This window comes from Sciurus vulgaris (assembly GCF_902686455.1).
Source record: "Sciurus vulgaris genome assembly, chromosome: 5".
Taxonomy (NCBI): domain Eukaryota; kingdom Metazoa; phylum Chordata; class Mammalia; order Rodentia; family Sciuridae; genus Sciurus; species Sciurus vulgaris.
Genome location: NC_136465.1, coordinates 125,018,241 through 125,045,072, shown reverse-complemented (window position 1 = coordinate 125,045,072; position 26,832 = coordinate 125,018,241). Strand labels below are relative to the sequence as shown.

Below are 26,832 nucleotides of genomic sequence, written 5' to 3'. Positions count from 1 at the left end.
AGCAATAATTCCATTCTTATTTGGACTCATCATAAGTGTTTTCAGTTCTGAGCGCCATTCTTTGATGTTGCAGACAAACTGGAAATTCCCTAGAAGATACGTACCACAGTACTTGGGTGCTCAAATAATAAGTACTTGTTGAATGAGTGACAACTTGAGCAGTAAGAGATAGCCCCCTGGGTTCTGTGAAAAATAGTTGAAGGAATCAGGGAAGGGAAAAGTGTGAGATAGCTCTTCCTGTGTTAGCTCTCAAGCAAGTAGAGATCCTGAATTTAGTTCATGTTCTTCCATAAGACGTTTCAAATACATCGATGGGTTTGGGTCAATTTAGAAAGAATTTACTAATTCTGTTCTCCACTCAAATGAACTAACATTAAGTACTGCAAAGCCCATAGGAAAACAACTGTCTGCAACTGTTTATTCAACAGAGGCCAGGAACCAAAATAAGCTGTGTTGTGGACGGGGTTCCTCCACTTGGTACAGGTGACTTAGTTATCCATCAGCCATATTCGTTAGGACTCTTCTCCTTCCAATAGATCCAGACTGATTGTGGCTTATTTTTCAAGTTTGTATAATCAACATTTCAAGGGAAACTATTACTTAAAAAAAAAAAAAATAGTTTAATGGAAACTTCTAAGGATAATGCCTCTGAATTAGGGAAAGCCAAGAATTTAGCAGCCCTGTTTAAGCCTTGCATTTATTTTTTCATCTTATCCTTTTGTCAATTGAGCTCATAAATATTCATAAAGGAAATGACCCCAAATAAGAGTATTCTAAAAATCTTTCCTAAGACTTTTGGTTTTGCTATCTTGTAACAAGTAATTATTTGAATACAATTTCTGGTCAGTTATATTATTATAAAACTAGTAAGTGATCTGGTTTTCAGAGGTTTGGCGGGGAGGGTTTAATTTAATCAGGATTTCAGATATCTTAGGACCTGGCATGAAGGAATTGGTTCTGTGACCAGGTATTCTCTGTTAATCTCAGATTCAGAGTACTTCCATGTGTTAAAGCTTTCAAGCTGCAAACCTCTCTTCTGTCCTTTTCCCTCAATGGAAGCCAGTGATGAGCTGGAAGCACAGACTCAGGCCTACATATGGGCTGTACTTTAGAACAGCAGACAGGACTTCAGATGGACAGGAGCTGGGATGGGACCTTCACATGTGCTCCAGATTTGAGGGAGATCTATCCTGGGTAGGAAAGGACTCAGCTGCACCTTGAGGCCACAGGTGACATGGCCTGGAAAGCAGTCACAGGTTTGGGAACATGGACTGGCACTTCTGTTGACCCCCCTTTCTCTCCCCTGAAAACTCTGTAGAGCAGCAGCCACTGGTTTTATCTGTACGTGTTCACCTTTGTTTATTTGCCACTCACAGAAAATTCTCCTTCCTCCTTTGCCAAAAGTCCCCTTTTGTTCTTTAGATGTTTGCAGATCACCCACTGTGAGGTGGACAGTAATGGTCTCATTTTAGACACTTTGGCTAGAATGAGACATTCCCAAATCTGAGCCCTGATGGCACGTTTCTGAGGTATTGTTTCAGTTTTTTTGCTGCTGGGACCAAAATACCTCACATGAACAATGTTAGAGGAGGAAAAGTTTATTTGAGGGCTCTCAGCTTCAAAGGTCTCAGTCCATAGATGGCCAATTCCATTCTTTGGGGTCAGAGATAAGGCAGAACATCATGGCAAAGGAAAATAGCTGGGAACATAGCACCAGGAAGCAGGGAGAGAGAGAGAGGAGAGAGAGGGGGAGAGAGAGTTTTCACTCACCACATACAAAATATATATCCCAAAGGCATGCCCCCAGTAGCCCACCTCTTCCATCCACACCCTACCTGGCTTCAGTTACCACCCAGTTAATCCCTATCAGGGGGTTAAATCACTGATTGGGTTAAGGTTCTAAAAACCCAATTACTTTACCTCTAAACTTTCTTACATTGTTTCATACATGAGCTTTGGGGGGACACCTAAAATCTAAACTATACCATCCCGCCCCTGGTTCCCAAAAGTTCATGCTCATCTCACAATGCAAGATACATTTCATCCATTTGCAAGAATCCACATAGTTTCAACATTTTAACATTCCCCAAAAGTCAAAGTCCACAGCCTCTTCTGAGACTCAAGGCAAACTCTCACTGTGAACCCCTATAAAAATCAAAAGCAAGTTACATATATCCAATATATAAAGCCACAAAGTAAACATTTCCATGTGAAGAAATAGGGGCATAGAAAGAAGGGATGGGACCAAAGCAAGACTGAAATCCAGCTGGGCTAACAAATTCTATAGCTCCATTCCAGCATCTGGAGCACATGGCATCCTGATGTTCTCCCCAAAGGGCTTGTGTGGCTCCCCCCGCATGGCCTTGCTGGTTGCAGCCCGCATGGCCTCTCTTTACTTGTCTCTGCTCCATACCTGAAGCTTTCCTCAGTAAATGTCTCACGGTACTGGCATGGCTTAACCTCGAGGTCTCCACTGCAGCTTGGGCTTCCTCCTCATATTTCCATGTTTCACCCTTTCAGGGGCAGCCCACGGGGACCCTGACCCTGCTGCATTTTACCTGGCCTCCCAGGCCTTCCTTTGAAATCTCAGTGAAAGCCTCCATGACCACTGAACTCCAGCAGCCCGCAGGCCTGCAGAACCAGAACCATGTGGTTGACACCAAGGTCTGCCACCATCTGGAGCAGTAGTCCAGTCTCCTGAGACCCTGGCTGCTGCAGCCTCTGCATGCCTGGGTAGCTGAGCATAGCGAAACAAGTTCCTTGGCCCCTCTGTGCAAGCAGGGTGCTCCATTGGTCTCTGCTCAAAGGAATTTTTATTTTTACAAACCTTAAGCCTGAGATGGGTGTGGTCTTACCAATTTCTGAGATGACTTCAAGCCATCTTCTTGTCTCTGGGCAAAGTCTCTGGCATTTCTTTAGAGACAGTAATGTCGTTAAAAACCACACATTCCTTAGCCCCAGTTTTACTCACAGTTTTCTAACCAAACTCCAAGTTTTTCAAATCTTTCTGCTTTGCTTTCTGTTCCTGCTTATCACAGTAAATTTGGCTAAAAGCCACCAGCAGTAACCATGCCACTGCCTGAGTACCATGTTGCCTAGAGATTTCCTCCATCAGATTAAGAAGTTCATTGCCTTTAAATTGAGTCTCACAGAAAGTCTCACATGGGCAAAATGCAAACAACTTATTAGCCATAATGTAACACAACTGGCCTCTAGTCCAATTTCCAATAGAATTCTTCTTTTCCTCTGAAACCTCACGACGCCAGTCTTTGCTGTCCCCAGTCTTATTGACATTCTGGTCTTCTGAACTCCCTCCAGGATTTCCCATTAACCCATTTAAACATTTTCTTTTCCAGCTTGCATTGCCAAACTTGCCAAAATTTCTCCCACAGATTCCAAAAAGCTCCAAAAACTTCTGAATCATATTTTCAGATTAGTCATGGCAACGACCCCACTTCTTGGTACAATTTCTGTATTAGTCAGGTTTTTTTTTTGTTGTTGTTGCTGTGACCAAAAGACCTGACAAGAACAATTTTAGAAGAAAAGTCTATGTGGGGGCTCACAGTTTCAGAGGACTCAATTCATAGATGGCTGACTCCATTCTTGGGGCCTCCAAGTAAGACAGAACATCATAGCAGAAGGGTGTGGCAGAGGAAAGCAGCTGGGAACACGGCACCAGGAAGCAGAGAGTGTCCGCTTCCCCAAAGGCACATCCCCAATGACCCATCTGCTCCAGCCACATCCTACCCACCTTTAGTCACTATCTAGTCAATCCCTATCGGGATTATTGCATTGATTATGTTAACTATCATAATCTAGTCATTTTACCTCTAAACTTTCTCACCTTGTCTCATATGTGAGCTTTTGAGGGGCACCTAATATCTAAACCATAACAAGTATATTTTCTGAGGCAGCCTGAGTCTGGTTTAGGGCCACTAACTTGGTATATGCTCTTAATCTCCCTGAGACTTGGATCCCTCATCTGTAAAATTAGACACTGCGGGGTCTTAGATTTTGGACACACTATAAGTAAGCACCATGTCCAGTACCTGGCATGTAGAAGGTGCTCGGTAAATCATAGTAACCATAATTCTTATAATTATTACTGTAATCAAGTTGCCCATTTGAACTTTCAAGGATTTTGTGTTGCTGTTTTTGGTGCTGAGAAATGAACTCAGGGCCTTGCACCTACTAAGCACATGCTGCATCACTGAGCTATACCCTAGCCCCAAATATTTAATATTTTATCATGCAAGACCTCCTGACTGTGGGTAGGAGTCCACTTACCTTTATAAGATGAACTGTACCTAGAACCCAAAAAGACTGAGGCAGACAGTGGATCATACTTTCTCTCTTTATTTCCAGTTTTTATCCTTGTCATTTCTTGCCAGGGGACGAGGAAGAGTATCTGATTGAAAACCCACACTGGCAGACACAGAATAAACCTTCCTTTTCCAAGGTTGTCATTTCTATTTTTAATTTTTTGTCATTCCCAAAGATAAAGAAACAGAAGCTAAAATATAATTTTAAAATCTGCAGTTAGTTGCCTTGGTCCCAAGAGTGACAACTGCAGGTGAGTGAGTGCCTTTCAGAGCTGTGGTAACATGGACTTCGTGCTCTTGAAAGTCTTTGCCCTGGAAGAATTTGATTACCTGGGCTTGTGGTGGGATTAGAGATCAGTTTTCTCACTGCCTTTTCAAGTCAGTTCAGAGTGCTCTTAGCCAGTCTTGAGTGAGTTGTAAGCAATGTCCCGCCCTTGTTTCTAGAGCTGCTGCCTCCTGTCTAACACACTCCTAGAACTAGATCTCCAGTCCAGGCCTTCTCTGCTTCTCTGCCACCATGCCCTCTTGTGTCTGTGTCTGTCTCCTCTCTAGTCACACCTCCCTCTCTACATGGCCTTCCCCAAGTCCTGCTCCTGCCATTCAAGGCCTTTCTCAGGTCATCTCTCCCCCATCCCTGAAGCCACACAGTCTGTCCCCTTAAAGGTCAAGATGATGAGGGGCATGTTGCTTAGCTCATTTTGAATATTAGTTCAGTGCACCTTGATCTACAACAGGGATCTTAACCTTGGCTGCACATTGGAATCACCCAGGAAGCTTTAAAAACCCTGATACCTGAGTCCCACCAGAGATTCTGCTTTAATTGTCTGACATAACATCTAGTCAATGTTTTGAAGCCCTTCCGAGTGATTCAATGTACAGCCAAGGTTGGGAACCACAGGTGTACAACTCAGCCAATCCTAAAACTGGTGCTGGACTCTAACAATTAGCTTTATTTTTTCCCCAAGTGACTTGTGTGCCACGGTGTTCAAAATAGTTCCTGTGGATATATAAAACATCAAAGTGGTGCTTCCCCATTTGTGCTGGTTGGGTAGATTTGGGGGAAGGAAATAGTAGCGCTCCTTTTTTGAAAATTCAATTCCTAGATTACCTCTTGGCTGCCTTGACAGGAATAGCAGTAACCATGTGCCTTTATTGAGCTCTCCTTACTTTGTCAGCTCAGCACATACATTGTTCTACTTAAGTCCTCATAACAACCCCATGAATGAGACCCAGTTTTGGCCTTATTTGATTAATGAGGACCCTGAGGTCCAGAGGGCACATGTGCCAAACTTGAGCCCAGGTACATTGGATGCCAAAACATCCCTGATTTATCCAAGTAGCTTCCTGCACAATAAGAATAAACTTGCTTTAACTTTGGAGTTGAACACTTTTTAAATTGAGTTGTATTCTTTTGTTTATCAAGAACTTCCATAAATTTGATTTCATGTTCACTCCAAGTTGTCTAAGTGTAGCTGGGACTGGGAGGCCATTTCATATATTGGGTTTTTCCATGCACTCAGGAGGCTATTTTAGAAAAGCATCTACTTGAAACACTTAACCTGCCCCATCTTTTACTTAGTCTTCTTTAATAACTTTTTTTGCCTTGTTTGATTAGTGAGGATCCTGTGGTCCAGAGAGCACATCATTTTCAGGTGGTACATAAGCAGCAATAATTCCATTTTGCAGAAGGGGAAATTGTTATGCCAAGTATTAATTATCTACAAAATATTAGTAACAATTACTGCTGATTGGCTTTTAATAAGTACAGGCTCTGAGCCAAGCTCTTTAATTCATATTTTACAGATGAGGAAACTAAAAACTAAAGGTTTATGTGTTTGTTTGTTTGTTTGTTTGTTGGCTTGCTAATGAGAAAAACTGTAAGACCTGGATTTCACATGTGGTGGGTCATTTGAACAACCATGTCCAGAAAAGACCCTTGAAGTATAAACTGGATTTTCTTACCATGTGCCTAATGGCCATTTAAAAGTTATTGTGAAACAAAGAACTTTCTGCCAACCTTGAATATCATCTGGAGGTTAAACAGGGTCTACATATTCCTTCTGCAGTCATCCCTGTAAGGAAATTTCCACGAAACCACGCCAGACACGGGAAATCACATAAGGGAATTTATTAAGCAAACAGTGTCTCCCTGCAGGGTAAGAGAGAAAATGAGAGGAAAAGAGAAAGGAAAAGAAAGGACATGCACTAGAGAGAGTGGAAAGCCAGGAGGATAGAGAAAAGTGAGTAGGACAGACAGAAGAAGAATAGGGAAAAGATGGCGGGGAAGCTACAGTAAAACAGTTGAATTCCGCAGGGCTAACAGGGGACCAATATTGGAGAAGGATACTTGCAAGCTGACTGATGAACCAATAGCTAGCTAGGATGTTCACAGATTGACAAGTGGTTGGGAGGCGGGGAAAATTATTGCACCTGATGGGCGGGAGAGCAGCTTTATACATTACAATCCCAGTACAAGGCTGCTTTGGTGTGATCAGCCCCTGCAGGTGAGAACTGGTCCTGGAGCACTATCACACTCCATTCTCCTCAGCTCTGCTGTTTCACAGTTGCAGATGGATGACAAAGATCCAGTGGCTGCTACTGGGTCACCCCCTAATCACACCAACAATAAGGAGAAAACTCAGCTCCCCTTCTCACCATGATGAATATGCCAACTTATTCTCTCCATCTTCAAGCATATAAAGACTTGGCATTTTCTAGTTTGCTAAGATACACACACACGATTCTATAAAGGGAACAATTCTATGGAATAAAACAAAACAAAAAAAAGAGGCAGTGTGGGAAGCAGATGGGGTCTCAGGGAAGATGAAGTACCCAGAAGCCTGTGTCAAGGCAGAGGGTCACTAACTGAGTGCAAACCTTTTCTACAATGTTATTTATATTCCCACAGGGCATACAAAACCATTGAAGATGATGACTTGAAGTTTCCCCTTATATACGGAGAAGGCAAGAAGGTAGGTGCCTGTGCTTCAGGGGATTGAGAGAAGCCTGTGTCCCCCTTGTGCTCTGTATGGCCTGTGGCAGTCTGTGTGTTCCACTCAGCGGCTCGTCATTTTATAGCCTTCCCAGCTTGAACGAATGCCACATCCATCATCCTTCAGATCACCTGTCTTGAGGGTCCAAGAAGTAGCAGGATTGGGGGATGGGCTGCAGGTGGTAAACACCAGAGATGGAAGTCGATTTTGTGAAAATAACACCCCTCTTCCCAGGCCATTTGAGTAGCTTTTTACAGTGTCGAAACAGGACCACTTTCACATACATCATCTCATTTTATATCTGACAGCAGGCTAGGAGGCATATCCATTTGCTGGAGGAGGCAGCTAGGACTGTGAGGTTAAAACAGCTCAGGCAGAGCTGCACAGCCAGCGAGGGGCAGCTCCAGATGTGGAGCCATGGCTTTCTGTCCCCTTCTACCATTCTCATGCTCCACCACGGGAGTTCAGACTGTGCCTCAGGGAAGGGACTCCAGAGCCTCACTGTAATTAAGCTATAAGATCACATCAGCCAGAGCCCAACTGATGTGGCAAACACTATCATCAGCTCCCAGGGCCTCAGTCAGAAGCCAGAGCTGACTAGCACAGGGTTGAACCAAAGGAAGGCTGGAGATCTTCAGATGCTCTGTGAGCAGAGACCTGGAGGAGACTGAAATCATGGAGTAGAGATGAGAAAGCTTTGAACCCATTCCCCGAGTGGAATAAATGCCTTCTGAATCATTGCTTTCTTGCTCTCAACACTAATACAGTTCAACTCAGTGCTAAGCGTTCCAAGTGAGTAAAATGTGGTCACATGAAGAAGAACATTCAACTGAAATTTTTTTTAACCATTTGATAGTTTTATCAAGAAGTAACTGACAAGACAAGAATACCAAACCAAAACTTGCCTTTCTGGAAAGAACATACGTGTATGTGAATATGTGTTTGTATGTGCATGTGTGTGTATGTGTGTGTGTGTGTGAGAGAGAGAGAGAGAGGGCACACAGAAAAGTCTTCAATGGTGTAGCCCCTCCATGATCTTAATGGAAGGAAGCATATCATAAATGAAAGCAAAACATGAATATCTGACACAAGTGGGGATCATTTTATACACTAATGTGCCCTTCCACATCACCATTGTCTGACTGAAATTGATACCGCTCTTTACCGGTGGCGAGTCCTGCTTCCTCAGGTGTTGAAGTATAACGCCCGAGAAGCACGCGAGGCAAATGTAGAGTGGAAAATGCAGCTTTATTAAAGAAAAGTAAAAGCAGACTTCTCCCGGGTGGAAGAAGGGGACCCAAAGGCGGAATCCGTGGGATGAGCAAATCCTGTCCTTTTTATGGGTTTTATTCTCCCATTCTTTCCCCCTTATCTCTTCTTCCTGCCTATATGACTAGGTCTGGTTTTGCATTAAGTGAGAAGCCATGGACAGGGGTTGGGCCAGGGTGATTCAGGCAGATAAGGGCCCAGGGGGCATTAATCAGCATCTTCCTGCCTGTCGTCTGGGGCAGGTAAATTTGGTTATCAATGGGTTCTGCAGGTTCTTGACATTCCATTGTCCCATGGCAGTCTCCAACTTCCAGAGGCACATGGCTTTCATGACTTCCATTTCCTAGATCTGACCCGATTCCCTATTTCTACACTAACTGCCTGTCCCCGATTCTGCCTTCAAAATCATGACAGGGACAAGCCCTGGGAATATGTGCTCTTCAGTACTGTGGGCACCATTAATGTGTCTCATGGTTCAGGTCAGTGACTGGTGCTTGCTTCTGCCATTCCTTGTGGGGCTGAGATTCCCAACATTACCCTGCTTTATCCAGTATGTTCCGGTAAGCTCAGGACCACATCCTGTTGTCTTTGTAACCCTCATACCTGCCCAGCCTGGTCCTGACACATAGAAGACCTTCAATAAATGCCTAAGTACTAAGTAAGTTGTGCAGTTCTGTTCAGTGTACACATTGCAACAGGAAAATGGACTGATGTGCTCTTAGAAGGTCTCAGCAAGATTTAAAGGGTCAGGATTTTTCCAGTTCAGGTCACGAAAACGTCATGTTTCTCAAGCATTTCAGTTAATTAAGGCTTGGCAGTTCTGTGATGAGCAGCTGGCAAGTTCTGTCATTGTACCTGTTGGCCTGTTTAAAAGCTGCTATGGGCTGGGGGGTGTAGCTCAGTGGTAAGAGTGCTTACAGAGCATGCTCCATCCAGGCGCTAAGTTTGATCCCTGGCACTGCAAAGACAAACTTATAAATTAATTGATTAATTAATTAATTTATGCAAGCACTGTGTCTCCTCTTGACTTTTATTGGTAGCCTCTCCCTGACCCAAAGTAGTGCACACCATCCTTGTCTGAGGCCTCTGTGATTTCATGCAGTCCTGCCTAGATCCTTCACAGGGTTTTTTCTCTGTATGCATACTCCTACACAGGAGGCTCAGAGTGCTTTCACAGCTGTTACTTTTTATTTCCAGAAAAGCTTTTAAAGATTTGTGTGGGTAACACCTGTATGCTTTGTAAACAAGTTCAGGAACTAGCAGGAACATCAGATTTCTTTGAACTAAAACACAGCCATGTGCTTTTTCCAGCCAGAGAAATTGCCAGTGCAGGGAGAGAGTGCAAGGGCCACAGGGGACTCAGAATCTTCACAGTGCAAGTTGAACACCTCTTAGCTGGAAGTAAGTCTCTCCAGCCTCCCAGCAGAACAGAGGTTTCTGCAGCCTGACTGCCCAGAGGTCCCCAAGCTTCATGTCGTGTTTGCATTTTATTCCCTTTGACTCTGGCCCTTAACCATGTCATGATCTCATTTCTACATGGATATTAACTCTGCCTACTTTCTGGTTTGAGACCAGCTCCAAAATGTCCATCCCTTTTGGAAAACTAGGATGAAGGTGAAGACAGTGTATTGGATTGCATTGATTCTTAGCCATTATTTACTTTATCCTTACCCTATAAGGGAGTTGTTCTTACTACCCAAGTACCAGAGGGAAGTTTCAAGCTCAGGTCTTTGTACCACAACATTACCTGGAATATAGTATTGATGATGTAATGAAAGAATGGACATTTTTTTAAGCTGTCTTATCTCAACTCCCTAAGGTCTCCCTCCCAGTAATGGGAACAAAGCCCTTAAAGCTGTTCCAGGAAACAGCCCCAAACAGAGAGTAAAAGAGTAAATTGAGCCTGATAGCCAGATAGTGCTCAAACAGTAGGATTACCAGAAACTATTGACCAGAATCTACACCTGTTGTAAAACATTGTGAAACATGTTGTCAGCAAACCCAGACCCCCTTTGAAATTTCCTGGCAGCTTTGTTCCCCATTTTTCCTTTTTTTTCCCCCTTTTCCCCCTTTCATGTGCGACCCCTCCCGATGTGTGGTTTCTGCCTTTATAAACCTACAAGATTTTCTGCTAGGGACTTGACTCCTGGACTCCTGCGTGAGTCATGAGTCGGGTCCCAGCGCGCTGGAATAAACACCTCTTGCGGTTTGCATCAAGTGATGCCTCCTGCGGTTGATTGGGGTTGCCGTCGATCCATGGGACAGAGTTGGGGTTTCCTTTTTGGGGGCCTTACAGTAAGAGTTAGACCAGTGGGCTCCAGTTCGTTCTGACTTGCTCTCCCCGTCTCTGAGTCTGCCTGTCTTGATGCTATCCATCCTTCAGCATGAAGCTTAGTGCCACCTCCTCCAGGGACCTTCTCAGCAGAATTTTTATTTCCTGTAAACTCACATAGTCTTCACTGTTCATGTGTCCTTCAGTACTTAAGCATATTTCATATGTTATTAGTTAGACATTACCTCTCATGTTCCTTACCAAGCTCCTTTATAGTAAGAATGAAGCCTTAGAAAATTGTGTCCCCTATCACGTGGTGTCTGAGCATAGTAGGTGCTCAGTAAATGTTTGGGTACATCAAATCTATGGCATCTTAAAACATTAAAAAGAAAACAGAACAGCAGTGTGAAGAAAGCTTGAGGTCTCAGCCCAGAGGTCTCTGGGTAGCTACTGCACTCATGGCATTTTGTTCCTGTCCACCCAGAGGGAATTTGTGGGAACATTAAAAGGACAGATACAGAGTTGCTAATAATTTACTTTTTCTAGCCATAAAGCTTAACAGTTGAGCTTTGGGAGGACAGGAGGGGCCTCTGACTATTTATGTTTTGCTAAGTACCTATCACAGAACTAGGGACATAACTGGGGCTCAGCAAATACTTGTAGAGTGGATGTGTTACAGAAGGATGGATGGATGGATGCTATCAGGTTTGGGATGAACTGATTCAGTAACTGCAGACATTACTTGTGGATTGGAGTTCGTTTTGGGGGCACTCTTCTCTCCAGTCTCTACAAAAGAAAGCTGCAGAGACAACAGCAACCCAATAAGGTTAGGATAATTGGTAGAAAGACCATTCCTCAAATTCAGAAGTGATTTTGTGGCACTCTTCCTTGGTAACAACTATTCACACAAGTCAACAGCAAGGGACATGGAAAGATGGGCAGGAGTAATTGGACAATTTTTTTCTTAGCCCATAGCTGCTGTAGCATGATGGGATGTTTTCACTATGTGTTTATTTCTGATGATCCTCTGTTTATACTTCTAGGCCCGAGTAATGGCAACTATTGGAGTGACCAGGGGACTTGGGGACCATGACCTGAAGGTGCATGACTCCAACATCTACATAAAACCATTCCTGTCTTCAGCTCCAGAGGTACCACTTGAGGTTTTTATGTGTATTTTGTACAATAAAATATTTTTTCCTTATTCCTTCCCTGGCTCACCCCCATATCCAAACAGTAGCCAGCTCATGTCACATGCACTTCCTCAGTGTCTCTCATGTCACTCCATTCTCACTTTGACATCCTGGTTCAGTCCCTCATCACCTCCTGCTCAGAGAGCGTCACAACCTCCTGGTGGTGGCCCTCTCTGCCTCCTTCAGTCCATCCCACAGATTGCAATCAGGTAAATTTTCCCAAAGAATTCCTCTGACTCCTAATTGCTCAGAAACCTTCAATGCACCCTGTTGGCTTAGAGAATAAAGCCAGACTCCTTCAGTAGTCATTCAAGACTTGTAATTTTGGTCAAATTTGATCTTTGTTCCCCCGCATCAGCCAGGTAAATTTGTTTTCTGTACTCGACCTTTAATTTCCCATATTTGTTTAAAACTACTCCTTTTGCCAAAAATGCCCTGCCTCCTTACCTCCAAATATGCAGTTATTTTTCTCTGTGATTTAACTCAGGTGCTTCTCCTTTAGGGACTTCTGTGATTTTCCCCTACCCCAGTCAACTTTGCCTACTCCTGAGACACAGTGAGCATTGTCCTCTAATGGCATTTTCACTGACTGCCTTACATCACAATTATTCAGGCACGCCTTATCCTCCCATTAGATTTTAATTACCTAGAGAACTTGCATTATTCAACTGTTGTTTAGAGAAGTTAAATCAAAAAACATTGAACATACATTTGGTTTTTTTCAAACTCAAGTTTCCTACAATACTGGAAAACCTATCAGTTCTATGTTCACTTGCAGAGTGTATCGGAAAAGACTTTGTTTCCATGTTCTAGAAAATCTCACAGAATTTTAAAGACAGATCTTTTTTACATAATAAGGCTGGGATTTGGTAGCTCCTAGTGAGGGTTCTGCTTCTCAGCTGTGCCAGGGCTGGTATCTCTGCAGTTCTGGTTGCAAGGTGGTGGCAGCAACCCCAAGTATAACATTCTCAAGAAAGACAGGAAGGAGAGGCAGCCTCCATCCCAATGTACGTTCACGTGCATCTTGTTGGCCAGAACTGTATCACAGGACCTCCCCTAGCTGTAAAGGCCACTGGGAGGAAGAAGGAGCATTACCAATTTCTGTAGTTGTCAGGGAGGAGTGAGTGAGAAAGCCCTACTGTCAAACTGAGTATTAAAGCCACGCCTCACACTGGAAATGCCAGAATGTGTAGATACAATCCACCTGTGTATTCTTCCCAAAAGTAGGTACTGGGTTTGGTTGGTTGGTTTTTGATGTTGGCAGTTGAACACAGGACTTCAGAAGTTCTAACACTGAGCTACACTCCCACCCTCCCATGCTGGGTTTGGGGTGTTTTTGTTTGTTTTTGTTTTAGATAGAGTCTTGCTTTATTGCCCAGGTTGGCCTCAAACTCAGGATCTCCTGCCTCAGCTGCCCAAGTTGCTGGAATTAGAAGCACAAGTCACCAGGCCCCTGCTCAGTGGGTGCTCTTTTAATGAAGTATGTCCATTCTTTGGATTGGAGGAAACAGAAACCCCTCAAGCTAACACCAAAGGAAAAGGAGATGTTTACTTTAATTATATTGGAAAAGATGCTTACAGTGTCTACCAGAGGCATCTTTGAACATCCAGGCTTTATGGGAGAGTGATTCTAGAATCAAAGCAGCCATGGAGAACTACCACAGCAGGAATCTGTCAGCCTTCGTGAGAGAGTTCTGCTGTTAATGTGGCCAGCCACATTCCATGTCTCTGCTACAAGTCAACCTGGCTTCTCAGTCTCCCAAATCCAGATTTCTAGAGGGGAGCCTGCTTGACCCAACTCACCTTTTATATGAGCCCATAAGTGTCTTCCCAGCCTTTTCAGAGAGTATGTCCACTCGAGTGCCTTCTGTGGATGCAGACAGCCACCTCAGCCCACCCCTTTGGCAGGGATGTGAGCAGGGATAGTTTCTTTAGAGTCCTTTAGAGCTGCAACTGGCATCCAAAGCACATCTAGATACAGGGCCTAAGAGGTCACTGAAAGGGAACTCTCCAGTAAATAGTGGACTTAGAAAACAACAAACATTTCCTGCCATCACTCAGGATTTTAAATGAAACGACCATTGCTCAGGAGCCAACATACGTTCTCTTTGAGGCCTCACAGCAATTGTGCACGGGCAGCCCCATTACTACAGAATGGCCCCCAGCTGGTGGGTTCCTGGTCTCTCCTGGCCCACATCATGAATGTTGTTATCATGAATTACTGCTAAAGGAACTTCCCACCAGAGAAAAGGAATAAATAGGGACCTCAAACTTGGTTTCTTTGAACTCCACTGAGAACAGGGCTTGTAACTTGACTCAAACATCTCTATTTTCTCCCTTGGAGGAGAGGCATTTATCAGACATGTTAAATGGCACCTTCTCCTTTCTATTTTCCAGAAGCATCTGGAGATCTCAGGAAACACAAATTAACCATTTTGCTCCTTAGAGCAGACTGAAAACCTCATTTTCACCCCCCCCCCACCATAGACATATGTAAATACTTTTTATATAAAGTGAGAAGAAGCTCAATATGGTTTGAAGGAGAATCTCTGTGCTTGTAGTTCTTCTAAAATCACTCTGCTACTGTTGATCCCAGGAAAAGGTCTACTTTTTTTAGCAGTTTTTAAACCTATAATACCTACAGTTGCCAATGCTGTGCTCAGATCCCTAAAATGTTTTCTTCCCGTTAACTGACACTTTGTACCCTCCTCCCTGCTCCCCACCCAATATACTAAGGTTTGACAGTATCTCATTTAATCCTCGTAACAACTCTGTGAGGTAAGTATGGCTCTTAGGCTCATTTTACAGACTGGGAAATTAGACCTCAAGAAAAAAAATAACAAGTAGCAAACTAGTACTTGTACCTGGGTCTGTCTAAATTAGATCAAGGCCTATAGGGGAAAGAGCCAAGTTCAAGGAAATTTCTATGGCCAAGGTCCTAGGGACCCACAAGGTACTGGCTCAGAGGATTCTGTAGAGGGTACTTTTGTCTTGAACCTAAGAGACACCTTGGCAGCCTGGAGTGGGGAAATGCTGGAAGAGAAGGGGTGACTGGGAAAGGCAGTAGTGGTTGTGAGTGAGTGTGGGTGTGAGAGTGGGTGTGTGTGTGTGTGTGTGTGTTTACATGCAAACTAGGCCAGATAGAATTGTGCAAAATAAGATTGCGTACCTATAATTTAGCTTAATGGATATGTACTATATATCCTAAGATTCTCTTTCACGAGATTAATATGGTTGTACATTTTAAATACTTCCAGATGGAGAGGGCTTAGCCAGAGCCAGGAAAGTGGAGACGGGTGCCATGAAGGGGAGAGGGGAGCAGCTTTGGTTGGCTCCTATGGAAGAGAACCAACAAAGGAAGATAGGTTCAGGGGCCGCCCCTCACCCCCATCCCTAAATCTTGGGGCTAAAATGTCCTTTGCTCTAGGGAATAGTGATAAGATCATACCCAAGAGAAATGGCAGGGCACTTTTTTTTTTTTTTTTTTTTTTTTGCGGTGCTGGGGATTGAACCCAGGGCCTTGTGCTTGTGAGGCGAGCACTCTACCAACTGAGCTATCTCCCCAGCCCAGGCAGGGGCACTTCTGGGGGGTGCCCAGAAAGCGAGGTCACCATGTTTAAATCATCTCATGATAACTGCCCCCCTCTGCCTCCACTTTCTCACTGTACTTCCTAAGAACATTCCCCTGCTAAGTTTTGTCTTTGCCAAGCATGGATCTTTATTTCACATTTGGTTCTAAATTTCAAACCCAGCTCAGTCTGGTAGTTTTAACGGTTGTGGGGGGTGGGGGGGGAGGTTGTTGGCGGGGGTGAGGAAATGTGATTTAGTTCTAAGAAAAAGGACTCAAGAATCTTCTTGGAAATTAGCATTGTTCCCATTCATCATTGTAGCTCCTAATTTGATTTGATGAGTTAAATATAAATAAATCAAAAACATGTGGATCAAATTTATGTAAAAAATGCACAGGGGTTTAAAAATTAGAGAAGGGTTTCTAGCCAAACACATTTTCAGTTTCACTGAACACAAGGCGCTGGAAAAATCTCCAGTTTGCCAAACCTGAAGAGCAGCCGCCAGGTTTGCTGAGTCTCCCTCAAACCTTCCAGGGTAGAAGGCAAGGATTTCTGGCCAAGCCCTGAATTCCGTAAGAGGCCCCGCCAAGGGAACCCAGGCCTGCGAGCTGCGGCTACAGTGCAGGATAGGAGCCATTCTCACTCTGTCGACAGCACCGTATTTTCTGTGACAGGCTGCAGACCCTGGCCCAGCAGAAGGAAAACCTCCCCAGCCAGCTTGCCATCTTCTTGCTGATGAAGCTCACTGAAATGTTTTTGTACCATCCCAAAGAGTTCAAGTGGAGAAGGAAAGCATTTGTTAACTCTCAGGCCCTGAGGCCCAGGCCCTCCGCTGTTCCCCTCTTTTCTAGCAATTCTCCCACCTCCATCCAACACACACAGTGTGTCCTGTGACTCAGGCAGCTTGGCACAGACCTGCAGCCTCAACTTCCAGATGTTCTCTGCTCCACACCCCTTTTTGGCCTGTGACAGGCCCTGCGTACAGCTAAGATTCTTCTTAATTTCACCCTTCTTTCCAGCTTCCACTCCAGGACTGTGCTGTTGCCTATGCCCCAGTTCAGGCCCTTGGAAGAACAGGGCCTTTTTCTGTTTGGGAGCCAACTCCCTCCCCCACTCAGCAATTCCCTCTTCTTGTCCCTGCCAGACAGAACCACACGGAGCCTAATTTTTCTCCCTGCTTCCTTATGCCTCTTCTTAGTCTTCAGGATTCCTATCAGCTGGTTTTTGTTCGTTTGTTTGTTTCGTTTTGTTTTTTAAATAGCTCTAGGTCACTCATTTAGCTCTTGGGGATTTTTTATCTAGATAATATTTTTTATCTGAAACAGCCTTCTCTAAAAGAACAGATTTTAGACTCCAGGATCCAGCCCTGGCACCAATGGCCTGCACACATGATTCCGCCTGCCTTTCCTCTTACTCAAGGTTGGGGGCAAAAAGGCCTATATTGACAAGGTATTGAGAAAAGCAAAGAAGAACATGGGTGAAATGACCTGGCGTGAGGTCAGAGATGGCCAGTAAATACTATTCTTCCCTACCAGCTTCTGGAAGGCTTCACACTTAGAGATTCCCAGGATTCACTTCAACGTTGAGGGAGAATGACAATTTTTGTTTGGGATTCCTGTTGTGTCCCATGAAAACATAAATAATATTCGAGGCCTTATGTTTGCATCTTAACATTCATAGACTTCTGATTCTTGGCTTTTTGTACTCCAAGCCAAAATCTGGTTTGGGGAAAGAGTGTATTCTGTAATATTTTGGACTTTCTGCAGTCTGGTCAGGTCATAAGAAACAGTATGAGTGTATGACATGGGTAAATGACTGTGCTATAGGAAGTGAAGCAGAATATGATTGTATATACAGTGCATAAGCATAAATAGGCAAAAAGGTATATGTGTGACTAATCATCTTGAAGTTTTCAAAAAGGGCAGCAGCCATTACCTACGTGTTTGTTTTGTTTTGTTTTGTTTTGTTTTGTTTTGTTTTAGGTTTTCTGGTGGTGGGGATTGAACCCAGGGGTGTGCTACCACTGAGCTACATCTCAAGTTAGCCCTTTTAATTTTTATTTTGAGACTGGGTCTCACTAAGTCGCTGAGTCTGGCCTCAAACTTGGAATCCTTCTGCTTCAGCCTCACAAGTAGCTGGGATTACAGGATTACACTGCACCTGACCAATAAATTTCTTTGGCTGATGGATAAGGAAACACTTATTTTTTGAAATTCTCTAGACCCTTCAGAATAACCTTGGGGGGCAGTATGATAGAGTGGGTAAAAACTCAGCCTGGGACTCAATCTTGGCTCTAAGCTCTGTCTCTACAGTTGCTAGCCAAGTGACTTTAAGAGAGTTACTTTATCTAAATCTCAACTTCCTCTTCAGTTAAAAAAAAAAAAAAAAAAAAAAAAGAACAATAAGGTTGTTATATGAAGGAAGTCAAGGGGAAAAAATTAAATGACATATATAAAGTACTTAGCACACAACCTGGCCTTATAATTATTATCTCCTACTCCATCGAAACCACAACATTTCAGTGGCTCTTTCTGCAGAAATCATGGGTAAAACACTGGAGAACATGTCCTCAAGGAATTAGAATTTGGGGCCAGTTGGAAGGTAAGATTTGCTAAAGAATAATTAGCCATAAACCCTGTTTCTTGTGTCCTAAGGGACAAAAAGGGTTTGAATAAGGGAGGGAGAACTATATAATCTAAAGAGGGGAATAAGTAGGACAAGAAAAAGAAGGAAGCCGAGTGAGTTTGGTATGAAATAAAATTTGCATTAGGGAGTCACTGAGTTTGGAAGATTACCTAGAAGGGCTATTAGCTGTAATAAAGCTAATTACTGCAGAGGTGCTTGAACTGGACCTAAGGAAGCAAGGGAGTATCTTAGCTTGTAACAGCATGCAGGTTGGGGAGCTCCTGGAGGGGTGGGGAGCTGCAGGCAGCAGCCTGTGTCACTATGTGACAGTGAGGAATTGAACTGGAGTAGGGACTGTCAAAACTGAAAGAAGGTATATGTGAGACAGCAGGAGAACTGGTGGTGGACTTTAGAGGATGAAGCAGAGTGAAATTTTAAAAATGAATAGATACAAGGGCCTGGGGATCTAGCTAGGTTGTAGAGCACTTGCCTATCATGTGTGAGGCTCTGGGTTTAATCCCCAGTACTACAAAAAAAAAACAAACCCAAAAAGAAAAGAACAAGCTGGGGGTTTCACTCAATGGTAAAAGTGATGGTTCTCCCTTGGATTCAGTCATATGATCCAGTTAGATGTTGGTTAGGGCTAAGTGCATTCGTAGCTTATGGGAGGTCCCAGGGTCAATACCCTGTACACACATGTGTGTGTATACACACACACACACACACACACACACACACACACTTTCTAACTTAAAAGAAAAATGGTGATGCTTATTATGGTCTGAAGAGAAAAAATAACTTTATGGCTTCTGAATTTTCTAAACCAATTTAAGAAATAGACACAAGAGTATGAGATCAAAATAACTTTATAATTAATATAAAGTTAGATTGGAAACCATGGTTTGGATTTAAGACCAAAATATACTTCTCAATCCTCTCCTCCAATCCCCAAATTAAACATCCAATGGACAGCTGTGGACTGTCTTCCAACCCCAAAGAGGAAGGGTTTTCCTAGTATTTACCTGCTGGAAGACAGGAGAGCAGAGGTAACAAGTGCCACTCATGGACATGTAGGGACAAAACTCCAGAGGGTTCAGTGACCCCCCTTACCAACTCTATAGGGAGAGAGGGCCTGGAAGTGTTAATCCCTGTACGATACCTTTATACCTTTTTGACTACAAATCAAGCAACCTCCAAAACATAGAGGTTTACCAGAAAATTACTATTAGTTTTCATCATTCTGCAGCCATTGACTGAGCCTAGCCAGATGGTTCTCCCTTGGGAATCTCTCACACTGTCAACAGGCAGATTTTGGTTGAGCTAGAGTCATGTGACGACTAGGCTGGGCTGGAAGTCCTCAGACGAGTGGCCATTGATGTTGGCTAGCAGTTAAGAGATCAGCTGAGACAGTAATCATAGTCAAACTGCATGGTTTGGGCTTCTCATAGCATCTCCGGATCCTGAGATAAACAGTCACAAGAACAAGTGATTCAGGAGTCCCAGATTAGTCTTAAGACCTAGCCTCTGAAATCCATAACTTCACACCACCATATCCTGTTGATCTAGGAAATCACTGAGGCCAACCCACATCTAAGGAGAGGGGAAGCAGAAGCCACCTCTTGATGTGAGGAGCACCATGCTTGTACAAAAGAGGGAAGGAACTGATGGCAGTTTTCTGGGAGACTTCCTGTGATAGTCTTCTGATAGTCTTCCTGTAGAAGTACCCTCTCTACTCTGAAGTCTTGAGAATTAAACAATCGTCTGTCTCTCCAATACAAACTAGTACAAATCAATCATTTAACTGTTTAGATAATTAAGAAAGGAAATCTAATTTGATATATAAAGGCAGATTTACAAAGATGCAAATTAAAGTATTAGAGACAATTGCTCAGATCAGATCCTACAAGTTCTGCTTGTTGCTGGAAAACGTAGAATGTTCTAGATGGAGAGGAAAAGCAAGATCGCAATCAAAAAACATTTTTCTAAACATTGTCTGAGGAAAGGAAGATTAGAATCCAAGTTTCCAGCAATTTATTGTGGCTTCTCTTCTCATTCATAATAAACATTCATGTTGGTATATAAATTTGTATTCATAATTACTTTTGTATCATTTTTTTAAAGAGAATCCCCAGGATTATATAAACTTCAGACATCACAAAAATGACTCCCCCTGTGCAAAGGGAAAATGAGGAGCTCTCAGGACACTTTGGTATCCTAAAACAGTCAGACTTAACCATTTCCTTAATTTCCTCTTTAGTTCTGTACATCTGTAATATCTCATACTTCTGGTCCTCAGTTGATGAGTTGTGATCTTGGGGGCCAAGTGTCCCCCCTCCCACTACCACCATCACTTTCAATGTCAGGTGTCGATCACATGTGAAGAGCGTACAGAAACTACTTTCTTTGATTCTGGTACACTCTAAGCTTACCTACAAGAAACTCATGATTTGGCCTGCTGGCTTCTTTCTCTTAACTCTCAAGCGCAACAGTAAAACATCACTTGTATGCATCTGTGTGTCATTTACATGAGTTGTTTAGCCAATGACTTGAGATTTGCAAACCAGCTATTTGAATAAAACCAAAATTTGAGGTTTATTTTATTTACTTGTGACACACACTAAAAAAAACTTGCTTAGCAACTCATAAAATTTATGACCTCACCATGAGAGCCAACCTGTAAGTTGTGTCAAACATTTGCTGTTGTTAGAGATTATGAGCTTCTGACCCATTACTAAAAAATAATTTCATTTGGAAGTTTAGATAAAACATGCAGTATCCTTTTTGCATTAATTACAGCACTAATGTGTGTAAGAATAGTTAGAGAAGTTTGTTTTAAAAATACAAATCCCTGGAATCCACTTCCTGAAAATCTGAATCACTAGGTCTAGGGCAGGCCCTGGGAATTTCCACATTTTTAGATAATTCTGAAGCTGGTGACCCAAAGACTGCTCTGAGAAATGCTATCCTAAGCCATTTTGTACTGTACCTCAGGAACTTGTAGCATAATCCTAAAATAGGCTTGAGAGCCATCGCACTCTAGTCCTGGACTGTGATTCTTTCTTACAACGCATATGGCCAGCCGGAAGGCTAGGGAAGCAAACCACCCCATCTCTGCTCCAACACAAGTCTGCTGTGACCTGGGCTTCTTGCTACCAGAATAACTGCAATCAATAGGATCAACCTTGCTGTATGACAGGTGTGCCACAGTTTACCAATGTGGCGGTACCTCCTCTTCTCAAGCAACATGCATAGCAGGTTACTCATCCAAAGTCTCTGAAAACCCACCATGGTAAAAAGAGCCTTGTGATGTAGTAACAGAGGTGATTCTTTCAGTCCAAGTGACCAGAAGTAGTAGCCAGGGGAATCAAGAATAGCATTCATACTGTAGGTGACCATAGTATCTGCCCTCAACTATGACTTATTTTTTGTACTGGAGATTGAACCCAGGGGTGCTCTATCACTGAGCCACATCCCCAGTTCTTTTATTTTTTATTTTGAAACAGGGTCTTGCCAAGTTGCTTAGGGTCTTGCTAAATTGCTGAAGTTGGCCTTAAACTTTTAATCCTCCTGCCTCAGCCCCCTGAGTCTCTAAAATTATAGACATGCATCAGAATGCTTGACTTCAACCAGGACATTTTAGAGATTCAAAAGGGGTGGACACTGATAACAAGCACACGTCAAAAGCATTGCAGGCAAGGGGCTCTTTGGACACTCTGTGTCTTGCCTGCCTCCTGAATAGAGGATTGAATGACAATTCAACCCATCTGTACTGTACTTAGATTCTTGTACTCACAGGCTGGAATTTCTTCTGTCCCCTTTCACCACAAATGAGCATTTCAGTGAATTTGTTCCAATGGATTTGTTCCTCAAATGATTTTTGAGCTAGATTCAATACTGTTTGTTGACCAAAGTGTTCTATGAGTCTTTCACTTAGAGGTGAGCCAGCCATTGGAAACCCAGTGGAAGGCTTATATTTGGGAGCATCCCAGCAGGTAAGCATATTCCTTCCTAAAGCTTTCCCTATGGAGTGGTGAATTACCAGGCCTTATGTGGAGAAAATGGAAGCCTTGTGTTATAGCAGCCAGGTATCCAGTACAACTTCAGGCTATCTTCTCCACTGCCTAATATTTTAGTGCATTTAGAAACTTTTCAAACTATTAGATTGTACCTTATCCTCCAACATCAAATGTTTATTTTGTCTGTAGACTCCACAAAGAAAAAAGGAAAAAAAAAAAAAAACCCTCAGGAATATCTGTGGCTAATATGCTACTCATTTCTATAATACTGTGTTTCTAGAATATTATAAAATGGAATCACACAATAGGAGACCTTTTGGGATTGACTTTTCAATTCAGAATCCCTGGAGATTCATCAGGAGGTTGCATGTATCAGTAGTTTGTGCCTTTTTACTGATGAGTGGTGTACAACACAGTTTGTTTAGCTGTTCACATGTTAAAGGACATTTGTGTATTTCCACTTTTAGGCTGTTATGAATAAAACTGTTATAAACCAAAAAAAAAAATCTGTGATATATTTCTAGTATAAAATTATACCTGTAACCAAAACAACCAACTCCTTGGTAGTATAAGCAGACAGCATATTTGTAATACTTAAATGCTACTTGATTCATTTGCAGCCAGTGCTCTGAAGTCATGGGGCCAGTCACACCAAGGTCTAACTCATCCTATGATGACAGAGTCGGAGAATGTTAGAGACATAGCTTGCCCAGACCACCTAGTCCTAATCTTTCATTTCACAAAAGGAGATTTGGGAAGTCAAGCCTCATCCCACAGCACTGCCCAGCATAAATCCAGTTCTGTAACTAAACCAAACTAGGAAAGCTAGATGTGCACCTGTCTCACATCTCCAGACCACAGTTCCCTCCGCAAGGAAGGTATGTGATGTCCAACTCCTCACCCCAGCAGTCTCCCTCTGAGGAGTTGGTAGTCCTCTTCATTATGTCCACCTAGCAGGTAGTCCCTAAACTTTGAAATTGTGAATGAACAAAGTTGTTTTACCTTACTACTAAGGGACAGAGGTCGGTCTCAAACCGAATTTTGCCACCAGATTCATTTTTAGTTTCTTGACCTCATGTTACATATATAGAATCACTATAGAGAATTTGGGTCCAACCTTGGTGGCCTGCCAGAATCCTGAAACAATCTACCTAGTTTATCGAACTGTGAAGAAGTGCGTGGGAGTTTTTTCTTCTGGTACAAGTGCTATATTCAAACTTATATGGGCTGAGCTTTTGGTTGTCCACTTGGGAGTAGAGGGGACAGGACTTCATACTCTTTATTTCCTACCACCTACAGCAGCCTTTACCTTGTGAACCACCTTCTGCTTTTCTGCCAAGTACACTGTTGAGAGCCCTAACCACTGTTATTCTAAATGAGATTTTTGGAATTGGACCCCAGGTTGCCTGAGCCCAGTCTTATTTCTTTCCTTCCAACAACTAGCTTATACTCAGAGTTATTGCTATGAGATCATAAAGAATAACATGTAATACATTAGGATTTGCAGTTTTCTTCTGTGTGATCTTATTTGGCCTTCATAATATCTTTGTAAGGAAGAGCAGGTGCTATAGTATTTATTTTGTTTTTTTCTTTTTAATTTTTTTAAAAATGATTTCTAAGATGAGAAAATTGAGAGCTAAAGAAAATAAGTGGCTTGTCTGAAGTCACAAAGCTGTCTAGACACAGAGACCTGAGCAAGCTCTTTTCTTGCTCTTTCTCCTCCACAAAGCCAAGCCTGAACTCCAGGAGCTCTGCATCCTACATGGAATACTTAAAAGGGAAAATAGACTTGAAGAATTTGCTGAGCTGATAAAGATGTAAAGCTGCAAGGGCATCCCAAAGAAGCAGCAGAGATTTGGCAAATGGAAGAATTGAAGGATTCTTTTTTTAAAATGTGACTTCTAGACACCAGCGTCAGCTTACAGTCCTATGAGCTCTCTTAATATGCCACCGAAATATCATCAGTAATAGGACAAAGATGGGGGTGCATGTCAGACAAATGCTGAAACAGCAGCCTGCAGCTGAGTGCTAAGTGGAAGGACTGGATGAAAGAGTAGCTTGTCACCAGCTTCTGTTAAAATAGGAACCAGTGATGACATTAGGACATTGCTAAGTGCTGGGAAGCCCGGAGCCCGGTGAGAAAACTACACTTGACTCATTCAGGGCACGTTAGTCAAGGGTCTTGTGTGCCCCCAGACTCATTCCTGCTCCTTGACACTGTTTTGGTTTTGTTTTGGTTTTTCCCCTTTGTTTATTTGTTGGTAGCTCCTCTGAGGAAAAAGGAGGAACAGGAAAGTGTTTGGTACTCCTGTTAAATATCAGTACAATACTTTTTGATGACTCTTGGGAAGTATCAGAGTTATCCAGCCAAAACTGATGGGTCACCATGATTTTAGGGCATCTCCTGAAGGGGTCTCAGGGTTTAATTTTTTTCTTCTTCTCTTATTCATTCTTTGTCTCAGCAAGTATTTCCTGAAGATCTATTGTGGCTAACACTATGAAAAGATACTTTTAGGCCCACAGGAAAAATGCAGAATGGAATCTCTGGTTTCTAAAAGTTGAATTTGGGATGGAAGATAAGATGACCAACTCCCTTGGTGTTCATATTTACTGGACAGGAGTAAATTTCCCGAGAGGGAAATGATTCTTTTGATTACTGAGTTGTGACCAAGCGTTAGGCTCTGTTCTGGACATGGATAGGACAAGGCAGACCAGGCCCCTAGAGGAGTTAATTGCTTATTACAGTGATTCTTAAGATGAGATATCCCCATCACTTTCTCAGGAATCATTTGCAGTTCTTGTTTACATTGATACCTGGGCCCCAGCCCAAATCTGTATGATCAGAATTTGTAAAGGTGGAGCCCCTGAATTGGTTAAATAGCACCCTCTCCCTCTGTGGTTCTTAAACCCATGAAAATTTCAGATTATTCTTGTAGAAGAAACAGGTGAATATATATATATGTATATATATATACACACACACACACACACACACACACACATACACACATATAGATAAATATTGCATTAGTGGACTTGAAGTATCGTGCCTGTGGAGGACTAGGAAAAAGAGCAATAACTCTTCTTTGGTCCTCTCTAGGATTTCTGTCATAACGGAGGGCAATGTCCATTCCTTTCAGCCCCACTTGTTCACCAATGGCTTCACCCTGTGTCCACATACTCTTAATATAGGAAGAGAGATAGGAAGGGAAGATGCAGGAAGGGACCCATTGGAAATCATCTCACTTGTTCAAAATGGTGGCATCCCTGAGAGGCCCCCAGGACCATATCTTGTAAACTGACTCCGGCTGCCCTTACCTGGCCTCATTGTTCTTCAGGGCACCTGTCATTCCCTGCTGTTGCAATTGTGTCATCTTGTCTACCAGGTTAGAATTTGAGACTTTGTCACTTCTGTTCACTATTTTCCCCGGTGCTTGGCACATAGAAAAGGCTCTCTATACAAATGAAAGTTTGAGTCGGAGATCCCACCTTTGCTGCTCAGATTACACATGGTCCTCAACTTACGATTTTTCTGATTTCATAAATCAAAAAATGGTCCAAAAGCAATATACTTTCAATAGAAGCCATATTTTGAATTCTGGTATTTTCCCAGGTTAGCAGTATGCAGTGATACTGCCCCACTCTGCTGGGCAGCATCATCAAGCCACAGCACGCAGTCATAAGGGGCAGCTGCCAGTACTCTACGCTATACTGTGTTTCTAAGCTATGATGTTCAGTAGTTTAGGTGTATTAGGTGGAACTTACAATTTTCAATTTAATGATGGGTTTTTCAGGGCATAACCCCATTGTAAGTCAAGGAATATCTTTATGTTACCCTAAGGAGCTACAAGACTCCCAGGGAGTTCTATGGGCTTTGCCTCCCTTTCTTGGCATATGGGAACCAGGGAAGGAACCATTGTTCTCTGACCCCCTTCAGACAAAGGTGGTTCTGTATGCACCTCTCCCTTCTGGGACTGCTGAGACTCTTCCAGATGTCCAAGACCCAGGGAGCCTCAGAATCCATTAAGTTTGATGTGAAGCTTCCAGGAACACTGAGAAGCTATTTCAGGAATTGAGCAGGGGAACTTTGGGGAGTTGAGTGTGTTCAATTGAGGAAAGCCAACAATAGCTTCAGGGAGGGAAGGTCAGAGCTCCAGAGCTCTCTGGAATCCTTTGAAGCCCTTGCTTCTAGGGAGGATGAGCATGCAGTGGGATGACTTGCGTGGCCGTCCAATTTTTCTGAAAGCATTTTCACAAAATGTTCTGCATCATAGGTTAATGTATAAGACAGGAGTTGTAAGTGGAAAGTTGGCAAAGTCCTTTGGAAATTGGCTAAAGGGCAGGAAACAAAGGGTAGCAGTAAAAACCTAAAAGGATGTTAATTGAGGAGTGCCTAGGGGAATAGGGTTGCTACTAGCTTTTTATTATTGACATAAAAATTACGTGGAGAATGGTATTGAAAGAGACTTTCATGTTAGCTAATGAAACTGCATTAGTGAGCTGTGAGTGGAATTGTGAACAGAAGTAGGGAAGGATTCCATTTATTGATGGAATTGAAGAGTAACCTTTTCTA

At 42.9% G+C, this 26,832-nt stretch overlaps 1 protein-coding gene across 1 annotated transcript in view; it reads left to right on the top strand.

Annotated features, from left to right (window-relative positions):
* LOC306660947 (protein phosphatase 1H-like) overlaps positions 1-26,832 on the top strand; it is a 130,962-nt gene that overhangs the window by 79,460 nt on the left and 24,670 nt on the right. The window contains exons 4-5 of the mRNA XM_079139700.1: positions 7,231-7,294; positions 11,900-12,007. Of these exons, the coding sequence (XP_078995826.1) occupies positions 7,231-7,294; positions 11,900-12,007 (172 nt within the window). The remainder of the gene's footprint in view (positions 1-7,230; positions 7,295-11,899; positions 12,008-26,832) is intronic.